The 23,909-nt window shown below is 43.4% G+C and overlaps 1 protein-coding gene across 1 annotated transcript in view; it reads left to right on the forward strand.

Annotated features, from left to right (window-relative positions):
* mcf2la (mcf.2 cell line derived transforming sequence-like a) overlaps positions 1-23,909 on the forward strand; it is a 56,108-nt gene that overhangs the window by 21,176 nt on the left and 11,023 nt on the right. The window contains exons 2-12 of the mRNA XM_069675270.1: positions 7,245-7,328; positions 9,025-9,139; positions 11,666-11,756; positions 21,533-21,646; positions 21,898-22,014; positions 22,133-22,282; positions 22,387-22,511; positions 22,598-22,712; positions 22,790-22,909; positions 23,395-23,586; positions 23,686-23,877. Coding sequence (XP_069531371.1) covers positions 7,245-7,328; positions 9,025-9,139; positions 11,666-11,756; positions 21,533-21,646; positions 21,898-22,014; positions 22,133-22,282; positions 22,387-22,511; positions 22,598-22,712; positions 22,790-22,909; positions 23,395-23,586; positions 23,686-23,877 — 1,415 coding nt within the window. The remainder of the gene's footprint in view (positions 1-7,244; positions 7,329-9,024; positions 9,140-11,665; positions 11,757-21,532; positions 21,647-21,897; positions 22,015-22,132; positions 22,283-22,386; positions 22,512-22,597; positions 22,713-22,789; positions 22,910-23,394; positions 23,587-23,685; positions 23,878-23,909) is intronic.

Below are 23,909 nucleotides of genomic sequence, written 5' to 3' on the forward strand. Positions count from 1 at the left end.
CTTGCACAAAACAAACTGCCTGTGTCCATATTTCTGCTGAAATAAGACACATTTGAAAAGCTGAAAACAGTGAATATTTACAATTATAATGTTACAATTTCATATAGCAGATGCTTTCGTCCAAAGCGACGTACATCTGAGAGTTAAAAAAACACAAGCAACGATCGAGACAGGAGGGAACAAAGTCAGTAAGTGTCAACAAACAGCCGACAGGCAGTGCACAGAGGCAGTGCAAAGGGTGTAAAGAAGCGTCATCATCATCAATAGCATCAATATCATTAGGTGCAGAGGTGTGGATGAAAGAGCTGGGTCTGTAGCTTCTTCTTAAAGGTGAAAGGGACTCGAACGGATCTTGGTAGCTCGTTCCACCACCGGGGGACGACTGAGGAGAGGAGTCTAGCTAGCGACTTAGGGCCCTATTCGGAGTACCAGGCGCCTTTCACTGGAAGAGCGTAGTGGATGGGAGGGAGTGTAGACCTGGATCAATGAATGTATAGATGGACGACGCGTCTCCATCTGCTCTCATTGTACAGAATTAACACTAAAATAGCCCCTGTGATCGGCACTGCCATCTCGCGATGGTGACGTCATTTGGAGCCAGAGTCTGCGCAGTAGAGATCAACCAAAACACAGCAAAACGTGACCCATTAACTTTATCTCAAACAGGAATACATGAAGTGGATTTCCTCCTCTTCTTCGGTGTTTATTGACAGTTTGCAACCCAGCTGGACAGGAGCAGAACAAGAGGAGTGCAAGTAGAGTAAAACTACTTGGACGACTGGAAACACGACATCTCTTTCTTGTCATTTTTCGTACGGTAAAATCAAAACTGGTTGATGTGGTGGGATCTACTTTTTGATGAACTTCCACTAGAACACTGTAACACCAAAAGTATAAATGCGTTATTTCACTACTACGACATGGGGAATGATCTTACAGAGAACACCTATGATTATTGCTGGATTATAAAAGCAGGTTATGGTACAGTAGTTATAAAGTGTGTTGCTGCTCCTGACCCTCTACATGAGAGAAAACACACCCACAGTATCAACTCGCACCAGGCCAACACATTAAATATGTAGGCATGTGTAAAGAAACCCTGTCCTCCATTTCATCCTATTGAGACAAGAGCACCTCTGCGCTGCTTTTTCCGACTGCCTCATTCCCTCCTCCTCCTCCTCCTCTTCACTATCTTTTCACCTCTCTAAATCCGGGGCTTATTCTCTCTCTCTGACACACAAACAGGCATTCAGCTGGAGACACTTGAGGGTGGGATTCAGTCGGCTTTAATTTGTCGTGGAGTTGTTCTCATAACTGCTTTAAATATGCACAAAAGTTATGAGCATGAATGAGGAAAACTGAGCTTTAAAGGAGATCAAACTGCCCAATCGCAACGTATATTTGAAGTGAAGTGCTGAATGGTGAAACATTGAGTTTTAAGGTGAAGATTGTGGGGTTATGTATCCGTTTGCCCCCCGGCTAAGCCCCTGAAAAAAAGGATGAATGAAATGTTGAAGGGGTGTTTGGGGGGAAGGGTGCAAGAAGGCGGAGGGACATTCTTTCTAGGCCCCCCATAATCACTATTTGTGTTTGGCCTGCATTGCCCCACTTCCAGTCCGACTGTGTGTGTGTGTGTGTGTGTGTGTGTTGGTGGTAGAGGGGTTCACTTGCAGCCGAGCCGCTGTAGTTTGATTTCATTCACTCGGCTCAGGACAAAGCGAGGAGTTTCAGAGATTCAGTGAAAAGCTGCTCGACGCCTGAATGTCTGATGCGTCTGCACCGTTCACCTCTATAAGCACGCAGGGCGCTTTTTAAGTTAGCGTTGTTTCTCCGCCATTTTTCCAATAATGCATTTCACATGAGGTCCCTGAAGTTGTTCTTTTATATGTTCTGCAGCAGTTGTTGTGATAGTTAGAAATGTTTCTTGCAGCAGCAGAACCCAGCTTGTGTTGTGTGTGTTGGCGTCTAGGCTCCGACCTCATCACTCCTCGCAGATAATATCTTAACCCGCCCCCCAGCTGGAGTCTGCAGGTGGATGCTGCGGTGGTGGTGGGGCTGACAGTGTGAGTGCAGAACTGGTGCAGGGCAGCGGTGGTAACGACAGAGCGGAGATCTTACAGCTTAAATAGAGTGGAGGACGTGTTTGTGGGGGATGACGCCTGTCAGTTGTGAAATCAGTGCAGCTCGAGTCGCCTGCTTGAACTAGCTCGCAGGTGTTTCTGCATTTAGTGACTGACACAGCGGCTTGCAGCTGTTACAGCGAATCAAATCATGTGATTTCAAGCATTTCCTTGATTTTATATTGAAATTATTTAAGTTCTGTATTTTTTCTTGATTAAAAAACAACTTTTTAAATGCACTGAAGTCTGTATTTTGACTACACTTGTTAAAGCAGTGTTTCTCAAACAGGGGTAGTAGCACCCCTGGGGGTACTTCGGAGAACTGCAGGGCGAATTTGAGATTTTTTTTGGTGTTAATTTTAACCTCAGGCTGCACGGTGGTGCAGTGGTTAGCGCTGTCGCCTCACAGCTAGAAGGTTTCTGGTTCGAGTCCCGGTTCAGACGTAGTGGGCCTTTCTGTGTGGAGTCTGCATGTTCTCCCCGTGGGTTCCCTCCTGGTACTCCGGCTTCCTCCCAAAGTCCGTGCTTGTTAGCTTCATTGGTGTTCTAAATTGCTCCCCTGTATGAATGTGTTAACTGATTGACAGTGGCACTTGAGGTAGCAGCCTCTGCCATCAGTGTGTGGATGTGTGTGTTAATGGGTGAATGTGACATGTAGTGTAAAAGCAGCTTTGAGTGGCCGCAAAGACTAGAAAAGGGCTATATAAGTACAGTCCCTGTGATTGACTGGTGATCAGACCAGGTGTAACCCCGCCTCTCGTCCAGTGACAGCTGGGATAGGCTCCAGCCCCCCTGCAACCAATAAGCGGTATAGATAATGGATGGACGGATTATCAATCTCAGTCATGTGTGAATCCTAAAAAATATGCTATATAAGTTCAGAGCGCCCCCTCGCCCTTTTCTTGTTGCAGCCCTGCCCCCCAAATGTCTGTGCACGTCTCTGTGTCTTATTTGTAACAGAAGCTCATGTTGTTTTCTTAATTATGATGCTTAAAAGCTGCTTTTATTTTGAAATGATCCTCAGTATTGTAGCGCTTTCCCCCATAACAGTTTGTAAATGGAGATTATCAACCGATACAGAGGCTGGTAAACTGGCCTGCCTCCAGGTATTGACTATCGGGTTCAAGTCTGGAGGTCAAACACACACACACACACACACACACACACACACACACACATACAGTAGAGTGGGAGAGAGCTGCACATGTCTGGCTGTGTTCCAGAGTTTGGGTTTTAGCCAGAGCTTACTGCCTGACACACTGAACTGACAGCTGGCCTGACAGCACATCCTCCTCCTCCTCTTCCCGTCTCTGCTGTAGTAGAAGCTGATTATAGTGCAGTTGCTGTTTTTGGTTAAATTACAGGCTGGTTTTCTTCGCTGGAAGCTCTGTGGTCAGTTTAAGTCTATTAAAGTGAACCTGCGTTAGCGCCAACTGAACCCTCTCTCCAAACCCTGGCCTTCAAACTATATCCCTCTTTTAGACCCTTCCTTCTTCCCTTCCTTTCAACCACAGTTTGTTCCTTTCTTCCTGTTGTATTAAAGGGGAATCCCTAGACTTTATACATAGCTTCCAGTCTTAATGACTAATAGGAATGAAAAGATTTGGAACTTCTCCAGTAGATTCCTTCAGCTGGCAGCCGAGAAAGATTTGTAATGGCTGCACTGTAACTTTAAGTACGTCCGCTACAAGTGCTTCATTTTTTCCACTGACAGGCTCAGATTGTTATTCTCAGTGTCTGACAACATTACAGACAGGATCTCTGCTGAGAGAGACATTTTTGTTACAGAGGAAGATGCTTTTTGTAACCAGAAACAGCCGTTAAAACACTCCTTTCAAAGCCACCAGACTCCATTGAGAAAAACAGTAATTTTACCTTTCAGGTCACAGGTTTCTCGTCTATTACTGCCTTGATTATTTCTTTATTTTGTGTGTTATTATGAGTTATACAAATATTCTGTTGCATCCAAACCAGCCATTTAATACAGCAAAGTCACACAATAACACAAACAAACTAACGGATCAATCAGCAGTAGATAAGCAACTCCAATGTTCTGTGAGTATAAATTAAGGTTTTTGTGAATGGAGTCTGGTGGCTTTGAAGAGAGCGATGTAACAGCTGTTTCTGGTCTCAGAAAAGCATTCTACTCCTTCACAAATAAGTCTTTTTCTGCAGGGATCCTTTCTGTGATGTTGTCAGACACTTACTGGATGTCCTTTGATGCACACAGGAATTACGTTGAGGCCATTACACCCCGTCTTGCAGCTGCCGGTTGAGGCAATCTGCAGGAGCAATTCCAGACCTTTTTTTCCTATTAGTCATTTAGAGCCTAAATCCTTCTATAAATCCCTCTCTCATTTCTGTCCTTACTTCCTGTTTATGGTCCGAGGTGTTCCTGTGTTTGTGTACGGACAGAAGCCGCACGCCTCCTGACTCACATCTCCATCATCTTAATATAATCCTGTAAGATCTGGAGCCATGCCCGCTGCCTTGCTGCCATTAATACTCTGTTTTTGTTTTTAGGTGCCACTCACTGTGCTCCTCAGTGTTACAGATTCCTGTCTGACCGCAGCTACGTGTCATTAGTGTTTCCTAATGATCGCACTCAGACTTAAAACATGCTGTAAACAGCTGCCTGAGGCCTCACACACGCTGAGTGTGGACTACACATGAGACCTGCAGCGTGTGGTGTGAGTCACTGTCTAGCCAATGGTATGCTTAATACACAGTGTGGATCTAAGCTCTTAATCTGTCGGGTTTCTTCATCATATGGAGAAGAGCAGCATCCAGGATGCAGCAGCTCCTTATGACAAACATGTGAATGCACATTTTTTAGAACACAGATAATATTCATGACGGGGAACGCTAGCTGCATGAATGCTTTGGTGTATTTTGTAGGTTGATTTTTGCACCTTTATTTAACCAAAGTTTTGCACAAAGTTGCAACAGTCACAAGCTGTTTGCAGTCAGCTGAGAGTCTGTGTTTACAGGAATGCTAACACCAAATCTTTCTGGCATTTTAGGGTCTTAAAATTAGATTATAGAACATCAGACATGTTGCAAAATACTCGCTGCAATCAATCATTTATATCTGATGTATAATTCTAAAGTAATAAAGATGGCGCATGCATCAACTCCAGGAAAAACTTGTGACTTTAACCAAAAACACGTCTGAAAAAAAGCATCTGACAGGCTGTCTTTCTTATCATACATACGTGTTAAGTTACCATCCTAACTTAGAGGAGACTGTGAGGCTTAAAACTGCATTACTGTCCACTAATCAACTCCTTATTTCTCCACCCTTAAACACTTTAATATAAAAGACTCCTCTCAAGGGTGTTAAAACATGCACGCAAGCCTCAATCTGCTCCCAAACTTGGAGTCCTAACAGTCAGTCCGTCGAGCTGCTCCCGTGGGGGGGGGATCCGGGTTCTTGGCTCTCCTCTAAAATATGAGCAGTTTGCTTGCTTTGCACTTCGATGGTAATTAAAGCCTCTCCGTCACTTCCAGCTCCACCATACTGCTCTGAAACGTCGCCACTCTCCCCTCACACCAGCCTCACTGCCAGCCTTTGTCTATACGCACAAACACACACTCCTTTGCCCACACGCTAAAATGACATGAGGATTCTCAGTGTTCACACATGCACACATGCTCGTACACAATTAACGGCAACAGCCTTGTGCTTGGCATGCACGGGTCACACATGGCAACATGACGAGGAGGGGGAGAATGTTTTTCTCTATCTGGATATTTCTCTGTCTCTACATGTCTCGGAGGGCGAAATGAGATTATTGTAATCCAGCTTGACCGGAGAGAAGAGGAAATCCAAATGCTGTTTACTTCATCCCCTTTTAGTGTCTCTGGCTCACTTTCTCCTCTGTTTCTCCCTCTTCTCTGCAATTCCCATGTTTAAACCTGCGCCCTATTTTTATATATTTTTGTGTCCAAATGAATACAAAAAGTTTCCAAATTGCTCCAGTAGATTGCTCCAGCTGGCAGCCGTACGGGGCTGTAATGGCTGCATTTTAATCTTTCAGGCAATATGCGCTCGATCAAAGTGCATCCACTAAAAGTTCTTGTTGTTTCCACTGACAGGCTCAGATTGTTATTTTAAGTGTCTGACACATTACAGAAAGGATCCCGACAGAGATAAACCTTTTTTTCACGGGGTAAAAACCTTGTTTTTAACCAGAAACAGCCGTTACATCGCTCTCTTTAAAGCCACCAGACTCCATTAACAAAAACAGTAATTTAACCTCACAGAACTACAGGAGATGCTGGTCTACTGCTGCATCAACCAGTTAGTTTTTTTGTGTTATTGTGTGACTTTTATGTTTGAAATTATTAGTTTGAATCCAACACAACACAATAAGACAAACAAAGTATAACCAATGGAGGCGGCGGTAAACAAACAGCTCCTGTGTTCTATGGGGTAAAATTGCTGTTTTTGTGAATGGAGTCTGGTGGTGTTGAAGAGAGCGATCTAACCGCTGTTTCTGGTTAAAAATAAAGCATCTTAGCTTATAAAAGAAGGTTTATCTCTATAGGGATCCTTTCTGTAATGCTGCCAGACACTTTAAATAACAATCTGAGCCTGTCAGTGGAAACAACAAGAACTTTCAGTGGATGCAACGATTAAATCGCAGCCTTTACAGCCCGTTTCTCAGCTGTAGGTTGAAGCAATCTACTGGAACAACTCCCAAACTTTTTGCGCATATTATTTACAATATGTAGAAATAAAGCCCAGGTTTAAAATGACAAGAATCCCCTCTAGTTTTATGTGATATAACCCTGATTGAATTACATGTATCTGTAATAAAAGCTCAGCTGTTGGCTATAAAGATTAAAATGGGTCACGCTGGATTCTTGGCTCCATGTCGGCCTCAGTGCTCCCCACAGGCTGATTCTTCTGCCTCCTCTTTGTGATCCCGTTTGAGCTCTGTAACGGCTTCCCCGACCTCATCAGCCAACAGAATAAACAGCACATTAACATAACTATTCAGCACAGTTTAACCGCTCGGTGCAGTCAGCTGTCTTTAACTTGCCAAGAGATGAGAACTTTCAGCACGGCCACCAGAGGAGGAAGTAGTGTCTAATGAATGTTTCTCTGTTGTTCCTCAGATGACATCGTGCACAGGGAGGACGGTCCGCTGTGTGCTGCAGAAGTCGGCTCTGAGCTCGGGAAACAGTTTGCCATCCTGCCAGGTGGGTCTGATGTCTGTCTCTCCTGATTGCACACACACTTGGGATGTTGGTGGGCACATGAAGGGTTAGAGTCAGCAAGCCTGAAAATAACTCAATAGAGAGATAATGAGCAAATTAGGGTAATTGACATAATTCAATTTACATCCCATCTATTAAGAGTTTGCAGGCAGGGCTGCAAAAAACAATTCTTTTCACTGTCAATTCATGTATTCATTGTTTTCTCAAGCTGTCTATCAGCTGTTCGGTCAACAAAATGTGGGAAAATCTGTCCTCAACCCAAAGATATCCAGTTTGCTGTCATAGAGAAAGAAAGAAACCGGGAAGTATTCACATGTAGAAGCTGGAAGCAGAGAGTTTGACGTCATTATGACATCTTCGTCAACCTCAAACCAAAGCAGGAACATTACAGAACGTGTAACAAAGATTTGTCATCCAGATTCCAGAAATAATTCCCCCCTCTACCCTGCTTAAAGTGGCATCATCTGAAGGACTATTCTGCCCTTTTGACAATAATCTCTCTTTATGCATAAGGAGGAAACTTAAGTCACCATATATTTTTTAAAGCTCTCTTTATATTTAAATAACCAATTAATTTGGAGGCTCGCAGCGAGAAGGTTCCTGGTTTGAATCCCAGTTCAGACGTAGTGGGCCTTTCTGTGTGGAGTCTACATGTTCTCCCCGTGCATGCGTGGGTTCCCTCCGGGTACTCGGGCTTCCTTCCACTTCCTCCTCATTGGTGACTCTAAAAGTGTGAGCGTTGTCATTCATCCCTTTAATTTCCTCTTGAAATATTAACAGTTTTAGTGTTTGTTGATTTATTTTCTTGTGATTTTATTGCCGTCTTGCTTCACACTTTCTCTACTTTAAAGTACTTCTTAAAGTTTTTAAAAGAGCTATAATCTCTAGTAAAAGTAAAAGTAGTAACACAAAAATCTGCACATGGACCACACACACACACACACACACACACACATACACGGGGCCTTGTGTTGGGTTACCATCGCCATAATGCCGGCCCAGTATGTAAATAATTCACCACCATGTTGATTCTCTGCAACTCGACCCACCAACGAGGGAGACGGACACGTGTTAGTGTGTGTGTGTGAGGCTTCTGATTTATTCTTATGTGTGTGGACGTACTGAAGGACAGAACAGTATTTATCTTAAGTTAAATGAAAGACGACGATAATATTTTTCTTAATTATGGATAGTAACCTGGATGTTTCCACTCCTGTGATTAATATATACACATTATCAATCATTATATAGCGTTATTCATTAAACCTGCTACATTTCATCAGGTGAAAATCAGGTTTTAATTATATTTACTTTGCACACATTAGACATGCAGCTCTATTTTATTATTAAAAAATCCAATGTAGCCTGAATTATATGATCATTTACGTTAAGTGGTGTTTACGTTGAAGATTGAAACCACTAAACAATAAGATACTAAGAGAGACAAAATGGGATTTATATGGATGTAAATTGAGATGAGAATACAGCTACTAATAAAGGACAAAACCTAGCTATTTTTTTCACTTAACTTTTTCTTTATCAGAGAGAATCAAAGAGAATTCTCTTAAAGTCCCTCCAGCTGTCATTGAACAAATAATATACTCATATAAAATCACCAACATGCCTGAACATCATCTGTCTGTCACTCTAACGAACCTGTTTCCGTCTGCGTCTCCAGGCGGCCGCGGGATGAACGGCAGCCCCGTCATGGTCTTCCCCGAATTCCCGGCTTTCAGCGAGCTGGAGGAGGAGGAGGTCCAGAACGTCCTCAGTTACCTCACAAGCGTCCCCAGGTCAGCATCACACACACACACACACACACACACACACACACACACACACACTTCTCCCCACAGCTTAAAGTGGTTTGACAACAAACAAACAAAGTGTGAAGGGGATCTGGCCAATTTTGGGGACGTGTAATACCACCTGCAGCCACCAGATGTCAGCACAACTCTAAAACCCTGCAGAAAGCAACATAAAGAAACAGATTTTTAGAGATAAAAGAAGCAAAATGAAAAACAAATGATTGAAACTTGCAGAGATGAACAAAAGTAAAATATTTTGAAGACTTCCTGACTTATTTTTTTTAATCTAAAAACAGTTTATATTTCAAAATAAAATGTCTTAATAAGCTTAACCTTGCAAGAACACCTTTAGATATGGCTTGAGGTTAAATGGGACACAATTTCTTTGCTGATTAAATTAAAATGAAATCATATTATACACCTCTTTTCTGTCCTTTCTCCTTCTCTCCTCCTCCTCCTTATTCCCTCCTCCCTCTCACCTCCCCTCCCCACACACACACATAATTAAGGGGAGGAGAAAGGATGAAGATGCTTCTGTATTTCTTAATAAGCACTTGTACGTGTGTGTCATGGCCGCCTCCTTTTTTTTTTCTTTTCTTGTGGCTCATCACCTTTCATATCCCCCCCTGCCGAGTCCCCTCCCTTTCTCCCCCACTTGCTATATTCACCCAGCTGCCAATCGGCTGCTCTCCGCGCTCTGATTGGCTGCTTCAGAACAGCAAGATGCAGGGCTCGGCTCCGATTGGCCGAGGGCGGGGAAGCAGGTGGTGCAGCAGCAGAGGAGGGAGGAAAGGAGGAGAGGAGGAGGAGGGAGATGCTCTTTAAGGATGTGTTCGGTCACCGCTCTCCGTCTGCAAACAGATGATTGTGATGCAGGAAACGGACACTGACAACAACGGGATACAGGGAATTTAAGGAGGGTTGGATTTTTTCTGGATTATTCCGACAGAAAAATAAGGATTTGTGTTGTTTTTTGCTCTGGAATATCAAAGATTTCCCTCAAATTCAGCCGGCTTCATTCGTGTGGTTTGAATATTTTCCCTGACTGAGGATGGATTGAGGATTTGCTGTCGCGGCGTTCACCGGGTAGCGTTCATTTTCCTAACATTTATGTGTCATGATGACAATGTGCCATATTTAGCGGTATGTGCATATTTTCCCTGCAGCGTTTGTGTGTGTGTATCCGTCCTTTTTTTGCTTGTATCTTTCGGCTGCATGTCAGTTCGTTCTGCAGGACACTTGCTGCAAATGCTGCATTCACACACACACACACACACACACACACACACACACACACACTGCCAACACACACACACAAACATTAGCCTAATGAGGCTGCTACATATGGTCCTGCCTGTGGAATGAATGGCCAGATTTTCACACACACACACATTTAATGCAGAGCCAAGGTTGCCATGGTAATCACAAGGGTCTCTCTCTAATCATCAGTGATGACAAATGATGACACAGAGACCGGCTGTACAGCTTTTAACAGATTTAAACCCCAAAATTGATATTTTTAAGTGTCGATAAGGTCAAAAAGTGACTGTTATGTGTCCTCTGGTGGACTGACAATTATGTATTTTGTGTGTTTTATTAATGCACTTGTCTCAGGGAAATGCAGCACAGGTAGTAAAGGGTAAACAGTGCAAAAGATGGGGACATACGTCCATGTGGAGAGCAAAAGAGGCGAGAAAGCATAGACGGAAATCCTCGAACCTGTCAGGACAACAATTTCATCTCTTTGTTAATCTCTATAAACAGGTATCTGCATATTAATACAGATAAAAACCCTAAATCTGTGTCAGATGATAGCTGAGAAGGTCCCACTTTGCTGGTCAGACTGTAAACAATAGTTAGCACACAGAAGAGGAAGTCCTGGTCCTAATATCTGTACACCAGAAGCCCTGATATACCGCCGTCCCCGAGGAAGTCCAGCGGGCTTTGAAGACACATGTACACCTACTATACGGCGCCGTCTTATGATGCACACTGACCCAGAGAGATGTTTTCGCACACTTGTAACAGAGACACTTGTAAATGCAGATCCAGTAGATGCAGGTTATTTGATCAAGCATTTTTAGCCACATGCTGCACCAACAGGATTCTGCTTATCCTTATAGAACCATGGTCCTACCCATTGGTTAAGTCATTGTCAGATGATAGCCAATGGGTCTGACATCGGTGGGATATGGATCCAGTCCATGGCCCTCACCTTGCTCGGGTCCTCCTGGATTTCATTCAGGCGCCTCTGTGTGATGTTGGAGCCACACACGTCACGTCGACCTGCGCCAAAACGTACAGGAGTTAAAGTAGATCTTAGACTTAAACCTGCTCTGCAAACACAGACAGTCTTTGATGCATATTTCTCTCATCAAGTTTGTGTTTCTTCTTCTCAGGATAACCAGCTGCTGTAACACAAAAACTCCCGAGTTGAGGATCAGTTAAATATCTACCTTTGTATTTCTCTATCTACACACACATAACACAGTTTGTGTTTCTGTCCTGCAGCGTTGCAGCCTCAGGAGAGGGTTTCATCCTGGTCATCGACAGACGACTGGACCGATGGGCCGCCGTCAGGGCTACCCTGCTCCGCATCGCTGTAAGTTCCTGTGTGTGTGTGTGTGTGTGTGTGTGTGTGCACTTACAAAAGTCAAACTAGTTCATTAAAATTGCTGAAATATAGATTTTCTCACTCCAACAGCTGAGTTAATTAGTCTTAATAAAAAAGTAGGTTAAACATAAATTAAACATTCAGCTGTATTTTCTATACTTGCAGCAGGACATCAAACGGATATGATTAATTGATGAAGGCGTTTTGTCCACTAAAAGTGCTCATTTTTCCCACTGACAGGCTCAGATTGTTATTCTAAGTGTCTGACAACATTACAGAAAGAATCTCTTAAGAGATTCTGCTTTTTGTTTAGGTGTTAGATCCTTTTTTGAAACCAAAAGCAGCCGTTGCTTGACTTTTCTTCAATGCCACCAGACTCCATTGGAAAAACGGCGATTTTACCTTGCAGAAGACACGACCTGCTGATCTACAGCTGCCTTGACCGGTTAGGTTGTTTGGGTTTTTGTGTGACTTTGGTTTCATTTAATTGTCAGTAGGGATCCAACTTAATATCTATGTAACACAAACAAACCAGCCGGTCAAGGCAGCGGTACACCCGCAACTCCCCTGTTCTGCAACGTTAAATTGCCTGTTTTTTTGAATGGAGTCTGGTTGCTTTGAAGAGAGCGAGGTATCGGTGTTTCTGATTAAATAAAGCATCTTCGTCTGTAACAAAAAGGTCTATCTCAGCAGGGATCCTTTCTGTAATGTTGTCAGACACTTAGAATAACAATCTGAGCCTGTTGGTGGAAAAACAAGAACTTTTAGAAGAGCGATTCAAAAACTTTTGTCCTGCATGAGTTTGTTTGTTTGCCGATGAAGAACCTGGACGACCACAAATCACTGTTTTGGTGTGTGTGTGGATGACTCTACATGTGTTTAACATGGATCTGTGGGTGTAGCTGCTGCAGTCAGCGGTGTGTGTGTGTGTATACTTTGGTTTGTCACCTCTTGGAGTAATGGACGTTTTGGTGTTTGCTGCGTGTTTGCTCGCTTGTACAAACTGTCCATTATCTGCATATGGTTTAGTTCGTGTTTATCCATCAGCTGTGTGTAGGAGGGACTTGAACTGAAAATTAGGTGACTGTGTCTTCTTCCTGGATTGTGAAACGAGGCAGGAGGGGAGTTAAAAATAGCGTATTATGCAGGAGTGGGTGGCGGAGTCTCACAGCCTGTGTGCGATGAAACGCCGTCATGTTGGAGAAAGGAAATCCAAACTGTGCGAGTCGGGTTCAGTCTCGTCTCCGCGTGCCATTAGCCCACTAGCCTACTTCTGCAACAGTGCAAGACTTCTACTCCTCTCTCAGATGAAGAAGCAGAGCGAGAGTGAAGACGGACAGACAGGAAATACTTTTTAAGGGGAAATGAGGAGAAGAGAAATAACACAGCAGGGAGGCAGAGGAGGAGAGGACTGACATCAGACAGACTTGAGAATCACAGTTACTGATCGCTGCTCTCTGAGGCCCTTAAAGTGGAAAAATGAAAAATACAGAGTACTGCTATATCTGACAGAAATGTGAGAGTGATTTTAAACTGAAATATATATCAAAGAGAGCTGTCAAGCTGTAGCAGCCCGACCCGCACCTTAGTGAAAATATCATCCAAAATCTGCACGAGAAACGCAGCCGAGTGAAGATTAAAAATATGTTTTGCTTCATATTTACATGTTTAAAACATGTTGTTTTTTCTCTAGGATTAAACTATTTCTTTAAATAAACACTTTCTTCAAAGGACATGTCTCTAAGAATATTCATAAGACATTTAAATTAATTAATAAGGCTTAAAAACATAGGTTTAAGTCGGCATGCATGGCCCTCTGCTGCTCTCTCCTCCCAATACCTCTGTCTCTCTTCAGCTGTCCTATACATGAAGGCAACAATGACCAAAACGATGAGCTTTAAAATAAGGGGAAAAAATCAGCTATAGTTTGTATTTTAATGAGATAATAATGAGATGCAATTACTGGCTGTAAGTGTTCTAACTAAAACGGAAACACACCAAACACAGTGGCCTTAAAAAAACATGTTATAAGCTGATTAAAAACATTAATAAAGACTTTTAAAAATGTCCTTATAATCCGTTATAGTCATGACAGTAATAAACTCCATCATTGCATCATTATTAACCAGTTCTGCCAACATGAGGACAGCCTCAACACGCTGCACATCTGCTGTTAAGATGCTCTTCCTGTTTTACAACACTTGGCCTGCTTTAATGTATGCAGATGTATGCTAATGTATGCTAATGGACGCTGATTATCATCAAATCTTATGGTCCTTTTATGGCCCGTCTAAGAAAGTGTCCCCACTGTGACTGTAAGTCTTTATGAAGCTCACACTTAAGACTCCCTGTGCCATCATAATGGAACATTCCAGCTCTGCTGTCTGATTCCAGACGATTGGGCCGGTCCATTGGGATTTTATTTCTCTGTTTTAATTGGTTTTATTTTATAAACATGTAAAGGAAGAGGTAAAAAAACAATATGCATGAAACCAGTATGTTTTTAGGCACATTATTATGTTAACTTTTATTCTGAAAAGTCCTTTAAACTTACATAATTTTATGCTTTTATTAAAGGCTAGTAAGCTACAGGACATCACCATTCTGTCAGTGTTATAAATCATCTGTTAGATGAATCAGTTTTTCTTTAAACTGATCTCAATCATCAGGATGCAGCAGCAGTCCTCCTGCAAAATAACCTCCTCAATCCTCATGGAGCTTGTTTGGGTGAAACATTTGCATGTGCATTAAAATGTTAAAGTCGCGGGCGCCTGTTTAGCTCAGCGACATGTGCAGAGGCCAGGCTCCGACACTCGGCCCTCTGCTAAACGTCTGACCCTTTCCACTGTCCTATCTAATCGAGACAAAGGCCCAAAAAATACTCTTTAAAATGGTTTAATCCCGGCAAGAAAAAAGCCACGTTAAGCATTTAAAAATAAAGCAAATAAAGTAACATAAGGAGCCACATCTTCATTAATATTTGCTATTTATAGACTATAAGTTGTAGGCTCTGAGGTTGTTGTTTTATGCAAGTTGTGATGACGTTACCTGGGCGCCTGTTTGCCTCAGTGGTTAAATCTCTCCTGCAGTGACGGCATAAAAACAACCAAATAAATAAAAAACAGACAAAAAAAAAAAAAAATGTTACCACACACTGTTGTCTTTATGCTTTGATGCTAGTTAGCTTAGCATTACAGCCAGATACAGGGCAAAACATGAAGCAAATCAGAAGCTCTGGAACAGCCTGCTTTTCTGACCTTTCTGATTTATTCTGCTGCCTTCGTGCAGCACTTTGTAACTTGGAACTCCTGCAAAACTCCTGCAAAGTAACATGTAACATCTAGTTTGTTTAATCCCTATACGACTGAAGTTTAAAACAGAATCTGGGTGCAATTACTTCCTACAGTCTTGACAATCTTCTCTCTGCAAGAAAATCAGTAACATTTCTCTACATTTAACTCAATTAAGCTTTAAAGTTAATAAAACAACTGATTGCACATGTAAATTAAGAATAAATTCAGTATCTGTTCGTTCCAATTCTTCGCAGACGATATACGATGCTTCCCTAAAATGGTTCTGTTTTTGCCTTAGATGCACAGATTCTTGCAGCTTGTGCTTGTTTTGTGCTGACGTTGACAAGAATCAAACAAAAGGAAGGATAAAAAATAATTATGACAAAGCTACAGTCAGGTGAAATGAGTCTAACACCCTTTCACACTCAGTAGAAACCTCATTATGTAGAGAGGAAGGTGGGAGATTCACAGTGTGGCGGCAGAAGCTTCTCAGCAGGAGAGTCCTCCCTTCACCTCTCTCTCTCTCTCTCCTGTTTTTACTTCTCTTCTCATCTCTGCTTTTGTGTTTCTATTGTTTCTTTCTTTCCTTGAATCATTTTCTGCTCCCCCTCTTGTACAGCACTTTGAAAGGTCACCGCTAAAAAACACCTGACAATACATTAGTTTCATGTGTGTTTCCTCATATTTGGTCTGTTCGGTTTTCGAGAGGTTTAATTTCCACAACAAACACCCAAATCTTATATAGCATCCTGCTAATTATAAGGCTACTTAATAAGAAAAATCTACATTTTTTTTGATACTTTATTTATTTTTCTTTTTTAACATTACAACATAAAACATTCCCCAAACTAGCACACCGGGCAGAGCGGTTAAAAGAACCGCTAGCTACACAGCTAACTGAGATCGGTAGCTAACAGAAGCTAAGCTTAGCAGCAGTTAAATCTATCTGTTAATTAGGGGCTATTTCTCAACAAAAAACTGTGATTTCTTTGCTCATGTTATTGCACATCAGTCAGTGGAACATGGACGGCAGAGACACGACACTTCAGCGGCGTTAGTCTCGTCTCGCTCCAACGTAGTTTCTCTACAGGAAGTGAAACATCATTTCTCTGACACTATATTGGTTAGTTTGGACCAATGACTGTATATATACATGAACAACGCGTCTCCATCTGCTGCATCTGCATTGTACAAAATTGATGCCAAAATAGCCCCTGTGATAGGCGCTGCCATCTTGTGATGTTGATGTCATATGAGATCGGCGGGTGGCGCCGCCGTAGCCACTTCTGCTAACCAAAACACACACTTAACTGGCGTGTTTAACAGCAGAACAGCTTCTTGTGTTGGTCTAAGGTTAACGTTCACAGTTCTCTCGTGGATCGTCCTCCACTCTGCTAATCTGGAGCTGATCGGCTGCAGGAGCTGTACTGGTCAACAGAGCTGTCAATCATCATGCTTACACTACAAATAACTAAATGTAAACCATGTTTGAGAAAAATTTATTTGGCGTGTATTTTGATTTTATAGTTTGACTCATGTCCCATCTGTTAACATGGAGGAGGCGGGCTTTATGAGCTATACTGCAGCCAGTCAGCAGGGGGCGACAGAGAGGGTTTGTTTTCACTGTTAGGGAGCTGTCATGTCGGCCATCTTTTTAAACTGTCTATGGTTTGGACATTATGCTTCAGTAGTTAAGACGTATTTGCGTTTCCGTGGTGCAACCAAACAGTGACACAACTTCAGTAACAATCTAACTACTTTCAACAGATGGTTTAGTGTGGACCTAACACCTTCATTTAGACACAACTTAGACACACCTACAGAGCAGAGATAAAAAACAAGACGAGGTCAAAACCTAGCATGTGGCTGACCGCATCAGGTCCATGTGCGCTTTTGTGGGCAATGTGTTACATGGACTGTCCTCATGAGGCCGCTGACAACGTGTTTGAAAGCAGGTGCACGCTGCGGATGTAGCAGAGGCACAGCCCCGCCTACTCCCCGAACAAAGTATCTAGAGTCATATAGACAGAGAGTCGCATCAGTGGAGGTCCAATATGCTCCATGATCGGCCACTGTGATGTCGCAACTCTCTCTCTACAGATTATAGATTATTACAGATTTATTATTGGCAGCAGTGGTCTGTTATTCAGAAATAATAGAACAGCAGAGTGCTGATATCGACCAATCAGAATCAAGTATTCAACTAAGCAGTGCAATAACGTGTTATAATGTATCTCTTTACAAGTTTGGCAAAATGCAGTAATATCTAAAAATCCTGTCCCGTTACATTCATCAGCACATCCAGGTAACAAAAAGCTTCTTAAATCTAGAAAGTAAAAAAATATACCTGTTTTATTAGCTTTAAATCTCGTGCTCGTTTCTTGTCGGAGAAGCAGAATACATACATTCAGAGCGTGTCATGGTGGAAGCATTAAAACTTAACCTGAAGGCATGAGGAGCAGGTGGCGAGAGCAGCGTCTCCCTTCAGCTCTTCACTGTGTTAGACGTCCTTCTCGGGCATCGCCTGCTGTTGTCCACCAGCCAATCGCACGCGGGTTTACTGGAGAATGAAGGTCGTCGTTCTTCCCGTGAGACGCTGCGCTCATCAAGGCCGTTCAAGGTCGCACGTTGCCATTCGCTGATTCCCCCGCCGGAGAGGGGAAAAAATGAGTAGTGGGCAGTATTATCATGTAAAGGCAGAGATTAGAGAGCAGCATACACAGACGGCGCTGACCAGTGGATTAAGTCACATGTACGCTGAGGAATTATACCGTCCATATCCTTCGTTTCTTTATTAACATGTCATGTTTTTGCAATTCCCAGCACACCTGAACGCCTCATATGTTCCTTGTCTTATAAGTGAAAGTTTCAGTATCTTTTCTGCAGGTTTCTACTTCATTAAAAACATTTAATCTGCGATCCTAATGTCGATCCACCATCCAAATATCAGAATTGAATGAGGGTAAACAGGGAGAATCGCATGCAATAAAGTGAGCTCTGTCTTTAGCCTGTGATTAGGGGTAATAAATATGCAGCAAGTCATGCATACAGAAACACTGCTCCAGGGAGACACTAACAACTCTGCAAACTAACAGCTTAAAATGAGCACTTTTGCATCTCTTTGTTATATTTGAGACACCTTCCACGTCCCAAAAGCACAAGCAGGGACACAAAAAGAGGCGTTTCGAGCATTTCCAGGGAGGTGGTTTCATGTCAAACTCCCAGGGGAGGCGTGTGGATATCATTAAACGACCCGACTGGAGTGGAAAGAATATAAATCACCCTGGTCAACAGAAATCATACTCTAATCCTTATCATTTATTTATGTGTGCTTTTATCTCTGAGAAGTGTGTGTGCGCGTCCGGGGATGTGTATGCGCATTAGCATGTCGTCTGTCAGGGGGACGCAGCGGCAGATTGTGTATTGTCATGTTAATGTGGAGGTACAAATTAAACCAGGACCTCTCAGGGGTTATTGAATGTAATGGGTTCTAATCACCGATGTATAGCTTACAGCGTGGTGTGATAGGAGAAGAAGAATTACTTTTATTCTACATCTTTGTTGCCTTATTATTTCTGTAGTAGTTTTATTTAAAGTGATGTCGAAAAGGAGCCATGCAGAACGAGCGCTGAATTTTCCAACCTGGCTCTCTTTCATCAGCATCACAGCAGGTGTGTGTGTGTGTGCGTGTGTGTGTGTGTGCCAAAAATAAATGAAGCTGCAGCAGCATCGACACTTTCAGAAGAAATCAGCTCCTCTCCGTCGCTCCTTTAATCTGTCTCTCTGTCGCTTGCATTACGTTATTCGCTCTCCATCTCCGTCCATGCGGTTCCTTTTTTTTCTCCCAAGGAGGCAGGTTTCCATGGCGACGCAGTGCAGGCATTTCATGACTATGATGTATGTGTGCGTGAGTGCAGGTCTCCTTGTAGATTGAATTAAAGCCATGTGCCGTATTTTCTCATGCATTATCTGTTTTTATGGGTCTTATGAGACATAAGGTCGCTATGACAACAGTGACGGACAGAAAGTGGACCTGTGGTGTATTTATAATAACGTCTTTATGTATGAAAACATCCCTCTTAAGCTGTAAATACAGATGTTATAAACCACACTGTAGCCATTTTCCTCTGACACCCGCTCAGGAAATGTGGAAAATACACAAGGACTTTAATCTTTTCCTCCTGCCTTTATGTCATGTTTTGTAATATAACCTAGTTTCATTGTGGATCTACTCCCACTCAAACATCACAGGCTCTCCTGGTTTTAACCTGCCTTACTTTAGCTTAAACCGGTAGTGTAGCAACGTCTCCTGAGCTGTGCTAGCTTTGCACCATATTTACACGGTGGCCATCTTCCCCTAACATTTGGTTTGGTTAGCCCAGATGCTAAATTTAAGAAATCTGACAAACCTTAGTTCCCCAGTTGATAAGACAATAGACAGGAAACATGCAGCGGGATATTTAAAGATAAAACAACATATATGACAGCCCACAAGCCAGCTCTCAAAAACAGCTAATATGAGCATTCCAGTTTGATCTGTTAGCAAGTTAGCATTCAGCTACTTCCTAGCTATTTCTACTGTTTTATAGTGTTACATTACACGTTACAATAAACTGAATAATCAATGCACATTTTAGACACATTTATCATGGTCTGGAAGTTAAATTGCACATGTAACGCTATCATGGAGGTATGTTAGCAAATATGTTGTTGTATCTTGACCTCTACCTCTGGACCTTGCACGCTAAGGCCGGAGATATTCTTGCTTTTAGCTATGTGTTCGCGTGCGTATGATGGCTGCCCCGTGTTCCCTGCGTCTATTTGAAGTGTTGGCTGTGCACGTCCTCTAAAATTCATGCTATGTTTACGCGAGATGCAGCGTGCACATGAACAGTAGCGGCGAGGAAAATGGCCGCCGTCTGAATATCATGCTAGCACAGCTCAGTAGATATTACAATGTAAGCCAGGACAGATCAGGGAAGCCTGTGATGGAGAGACGTGCAGATATAAAAACATAAAGAAATCCTTTTTACATTTTTTTTTACCTCTACAGACTTTATTTATGGCAACACTTAAGATTTCATGAGCCTGTCACACATCTCTGAGCACGCCCCTGGCCCTGTGTGTCTGTGTGTGTGTACATGTCAGCATACATGGATTTATGATGCCTAACAGGGTGGAGCAAATCACCTCTGGAAGCCATAACAAACACAGCCTCTCAGCTGAGTGGCCTCTTGGGCTGCTGTCTGTGCAAAAGGCAATTCTACGCTTTTACCTGTTTGTGTGGAGGGACTAATTTACCCTGCAGTCACAGCTGTTTGGAGGTCGCCGCACCGAGGGAGCAACTGTGAAGAAAAGTGTCAATTTAGAGGATATTAAATCCCAGAAAAACTCTCTTCATGGTCGCTTCAGGATTGCAGCAGTGGGACGGCTGTTACACCAGTCCAGCTTTATAGCTCTCCAGATGGAAGGATAATTCCTGATCCCACTTCTCATTTTGACGGATAAAATAATAATAGCTTGTGCTGCAACATGGTGCAGTGTCAGAGCAGAGAGAACAAGTAAATATATAGTTGCACACAGTAACAGCAGCCTTGTATTCCAGAGGGTTCAGTTTAGAGGAAACTGGGGGGCTTGGTGACCATATTTGGAAAAGAGGGTGGAGCTAGAGGTTGTTGCCAACTTACAACTTTTCAGACCCTATTGTGGACATTTTTTCTGAAAAAGCGACTAGCAACAAATTTAGCGACTTTTTCAGACTAGTGAAATATATCGCAGCAGCACTGCGGGGCAGGCGGGGCAACCACCAAGCGTTATGCAAATGAATACGTGATTACGTCATCAATATACAAATTAGCGCAAGACGTCATCTGGCGACTTTTGGAGCTAGTGCTAGCTACGTTCATTGGAAAACAGTTGGCAACGCCGTCTCACAGTTACAGCTAGCACTAGCTTAGTGGGCTTCTGTAAGTCACAGTTCGGATGCTAAATTTAGCTAGCAAAAAACAGGATTTAAACAAAATGTACGACTCCTAAAAGTGTCTTTTACTAAACCCGAACACTGAACAAGACATTTCTTTTAGGTCGCTTTGGTCGCAACTTATCAATCACCTGTAGCCCCGCCCTAAACCCTCCCCTGCTTTCTGGTCTGTGTGACTCTAAATGGGAGCATCATTGACTAAATGAACATCATGCTGTGTTGAAGAAGACTTGAAACTAGAGATTGAGACCATAACCTCATTAGGAAAATGTTTACTGAGGGAATAAATCAAGAGAGACTTTTAGACTTCTAAACGCCGGTGTCTTTGTTGTCTGGTTTGGTTTTACTAATTGATACTTTCTAGAAAAAAATATTAGTAATATTTTGAGTGTTGCGTAAAAAGCAAAAGCATAAAAATTACAACACCATTAACCCCCTGCTCCTCTCTCTCTCTCTCTCTCTCTCTCCGTCTCTCTCGCTCTCTCTCTCAGGGTTCATTCCCAGGGAACTTACACTTGGTTCTGGTGTTGCGTCCCAATACTTTGTTCCAGCGGACTCTGTCAGACTTCCTGTTCAAGTTCAACAAGGATGAGTTCAAAATGAAGGTGCTTGAAGACTGTTTTTATGTGCATGTGTCTGTCTTTCCTTGTTGTACTTTATAACACCTGCTTACACCCGAAAGCAGTATACTCCACTGTTAACGGGAAAAGAGACAATCTGCATTTATTAGCGGGTCTTCCCGGGTTTGAAAAACCTGCATGAACAAGCTTATTGTGATGGGAAAGAGGTTTAAGATTCAGGAGGTCTTTAGGGTTTTCTTTTAATCAATAATCTGCTCTCTGTGTGTTTTTACCAGGTGGTGATGCTGAGTTCGGTGACTGAGCTCCATGCTTATATCGACCCGGGACAACTGACCACAGAGCTGGGAGGCACGCAGGAATACTGCCATGAGAGCTGGATCTCACATCGCACTGTAAGTACACACACACACACACACACACACAAAATATTCCATGATTTCTGCAGCATTTAAGCAGCGTAACCCTCCTTGCACTGACCTCTGCGTATCTACCTGAACGTCTCCTCTGCAGGCAATCGAAGCGTTCGCCCTCATGGTGAAGACCACGGCTCAGACCCTGCAGGCGTTTGGCACGGAGCTCGCAGAGACAGAATTACCGAACGATGCCGAGGCCACGACCGGCCTGCTGCACACACACACGCAGAAGAAGGACACGATGAAGGTCAGACATCCACGTTTTCCATGCATACTTCTATGAACTGTTAGATGCATATAGGGGTGACTGTTGTGAGAGATCAAGAGACTGAACATATGTTTAATTTCCAGGAGGACCTGCAGGTGGCGCTGTCTCAAGGAGGACGCCTGCTGGATTGCATCAACGAGCCTCTGCAGACGGACCCTGAATACAGCATGACTTATGATGAACTGGAAAACTTAGCTACTGTACAGAGGTAGAGGAAGCTTTATATGAATGGGTGCATGAATAAATGAGGAAGTGAACACATGAATGAATCTCCTCCTTCGTTCCTCCTCTCAGACTCCTGGGTCAGCTGGACGAAACAGAGACGGCGTTCGACGACTTCTGGGAGCGTCACCGCACCAAGCTGGAGCAGTGTTTACAGCTCCGCCATTTCGAGCAGCACTTCCGTGAAGTGAGTCGACGTGCATTGTGGGAAATGCAGTTAAATGCTCTCATAAAACAGCATTAATGACCTGTGTGTGTTTGCAGGTGCGAGCCCAGCTTGATGCGACGTCGGAGCGGCTGTCTGGCTTCTCGGAGGTCAGCGTGAACCCCGCCCACGCTGAGCACGTCCTCCGAGAGCTCAGCGCCCACGAGAGCAAGGCCTGTGTAAGACACACACACACACACACACACACACACACACACACACACACATCCTGATTCATCATGCAGCAGGGAAAACACACACTCAACACTTTCACCTTTAAAGCCTCCTTGAAGCCGTATGGCTAATGATATAATCAATGTCATGCCCTGCTCCACCCCCCACTCACAATCAGTGGAAATGCATGTGTGAGGGAGGTAGAGGGAGCACCTGTGTTTGCAGAGGTAGGCAAGCAACTCCGTGTTCTGCAGGGTAAAATTACTGTTTTTTTAAATGGAGTCTGGTGGCAGCGAAGGACGGGATCCTTTCCCCTTTAACGTGGCTCTCATGCAGCACCACTTTAAGTAATGAACACTGTATTTAGAGGAAGAGGACTGAGGAGGAGGAGAGGCGATTGATTGATGATGTGTCCCCTCCTGTTAGCTGACAAGCCAGTATTCTCTGTGCATCCGTATTAAGAACACACAATCTGACTGTGTTTCCACAGGACCTACTAGACTGCGCCCTGTCGCTGGCCTGTGAAGGTGACAGGCTGATAGAAAACTCCCACTACGCCGAGGATTCAATCAGGCCCAAGTGCAGCGAGCTGAGAGGAGTGTGTGAGGAGATCAGCTCCACTCTGAGGAGCAAGAAGAACCTCCTGCTCCGGGCCATGGAGCTCCACCACGCTCTGGACAAGGTATGAGTCCGGGACAGAAAGAAACATGACATGCAGAAAGTTTTTATTGCTTAGTAGAAGAAGAATAAACCTTTGCCTGACTTTGCCGTTTCCTCGCAGGCGTCTCGGTGGTGTGAGGAAGGCATCTTCCTGCTGGCCAGCCAGCCGGTGGACCGCTGTCAGTCTCAGGACGGAGCTGAAGCCGCTCTGCAGGAACTGGAGCGATACCTGGACACGGCTCTGCTTCACACACTCGCTGACCGCAGCGGCATCTGCGGCCAGTACGAGGCAGTGCTCACCACTCAGCTCAGGGTCAGCAGGAGGCAGATTTAAAATATATGCTT

Source organism: Semicossyphus pulcher, unplaced genomic scaffold (genome assembly GCF_022749685.1).
Source record: "Semicossyphus pulcher isolate SPU_LCO1_2020_fin unplaced genomic scaffold, fSemPul1.0.p SCAF_24, whole genome shotgun sequence".
Lineage (NCBI taxonomy): Eukaryota > Metazoa > Chordata > Actinopteri > Labriformes > Labridae > Semicossyphus > Semicossyphus pulcher.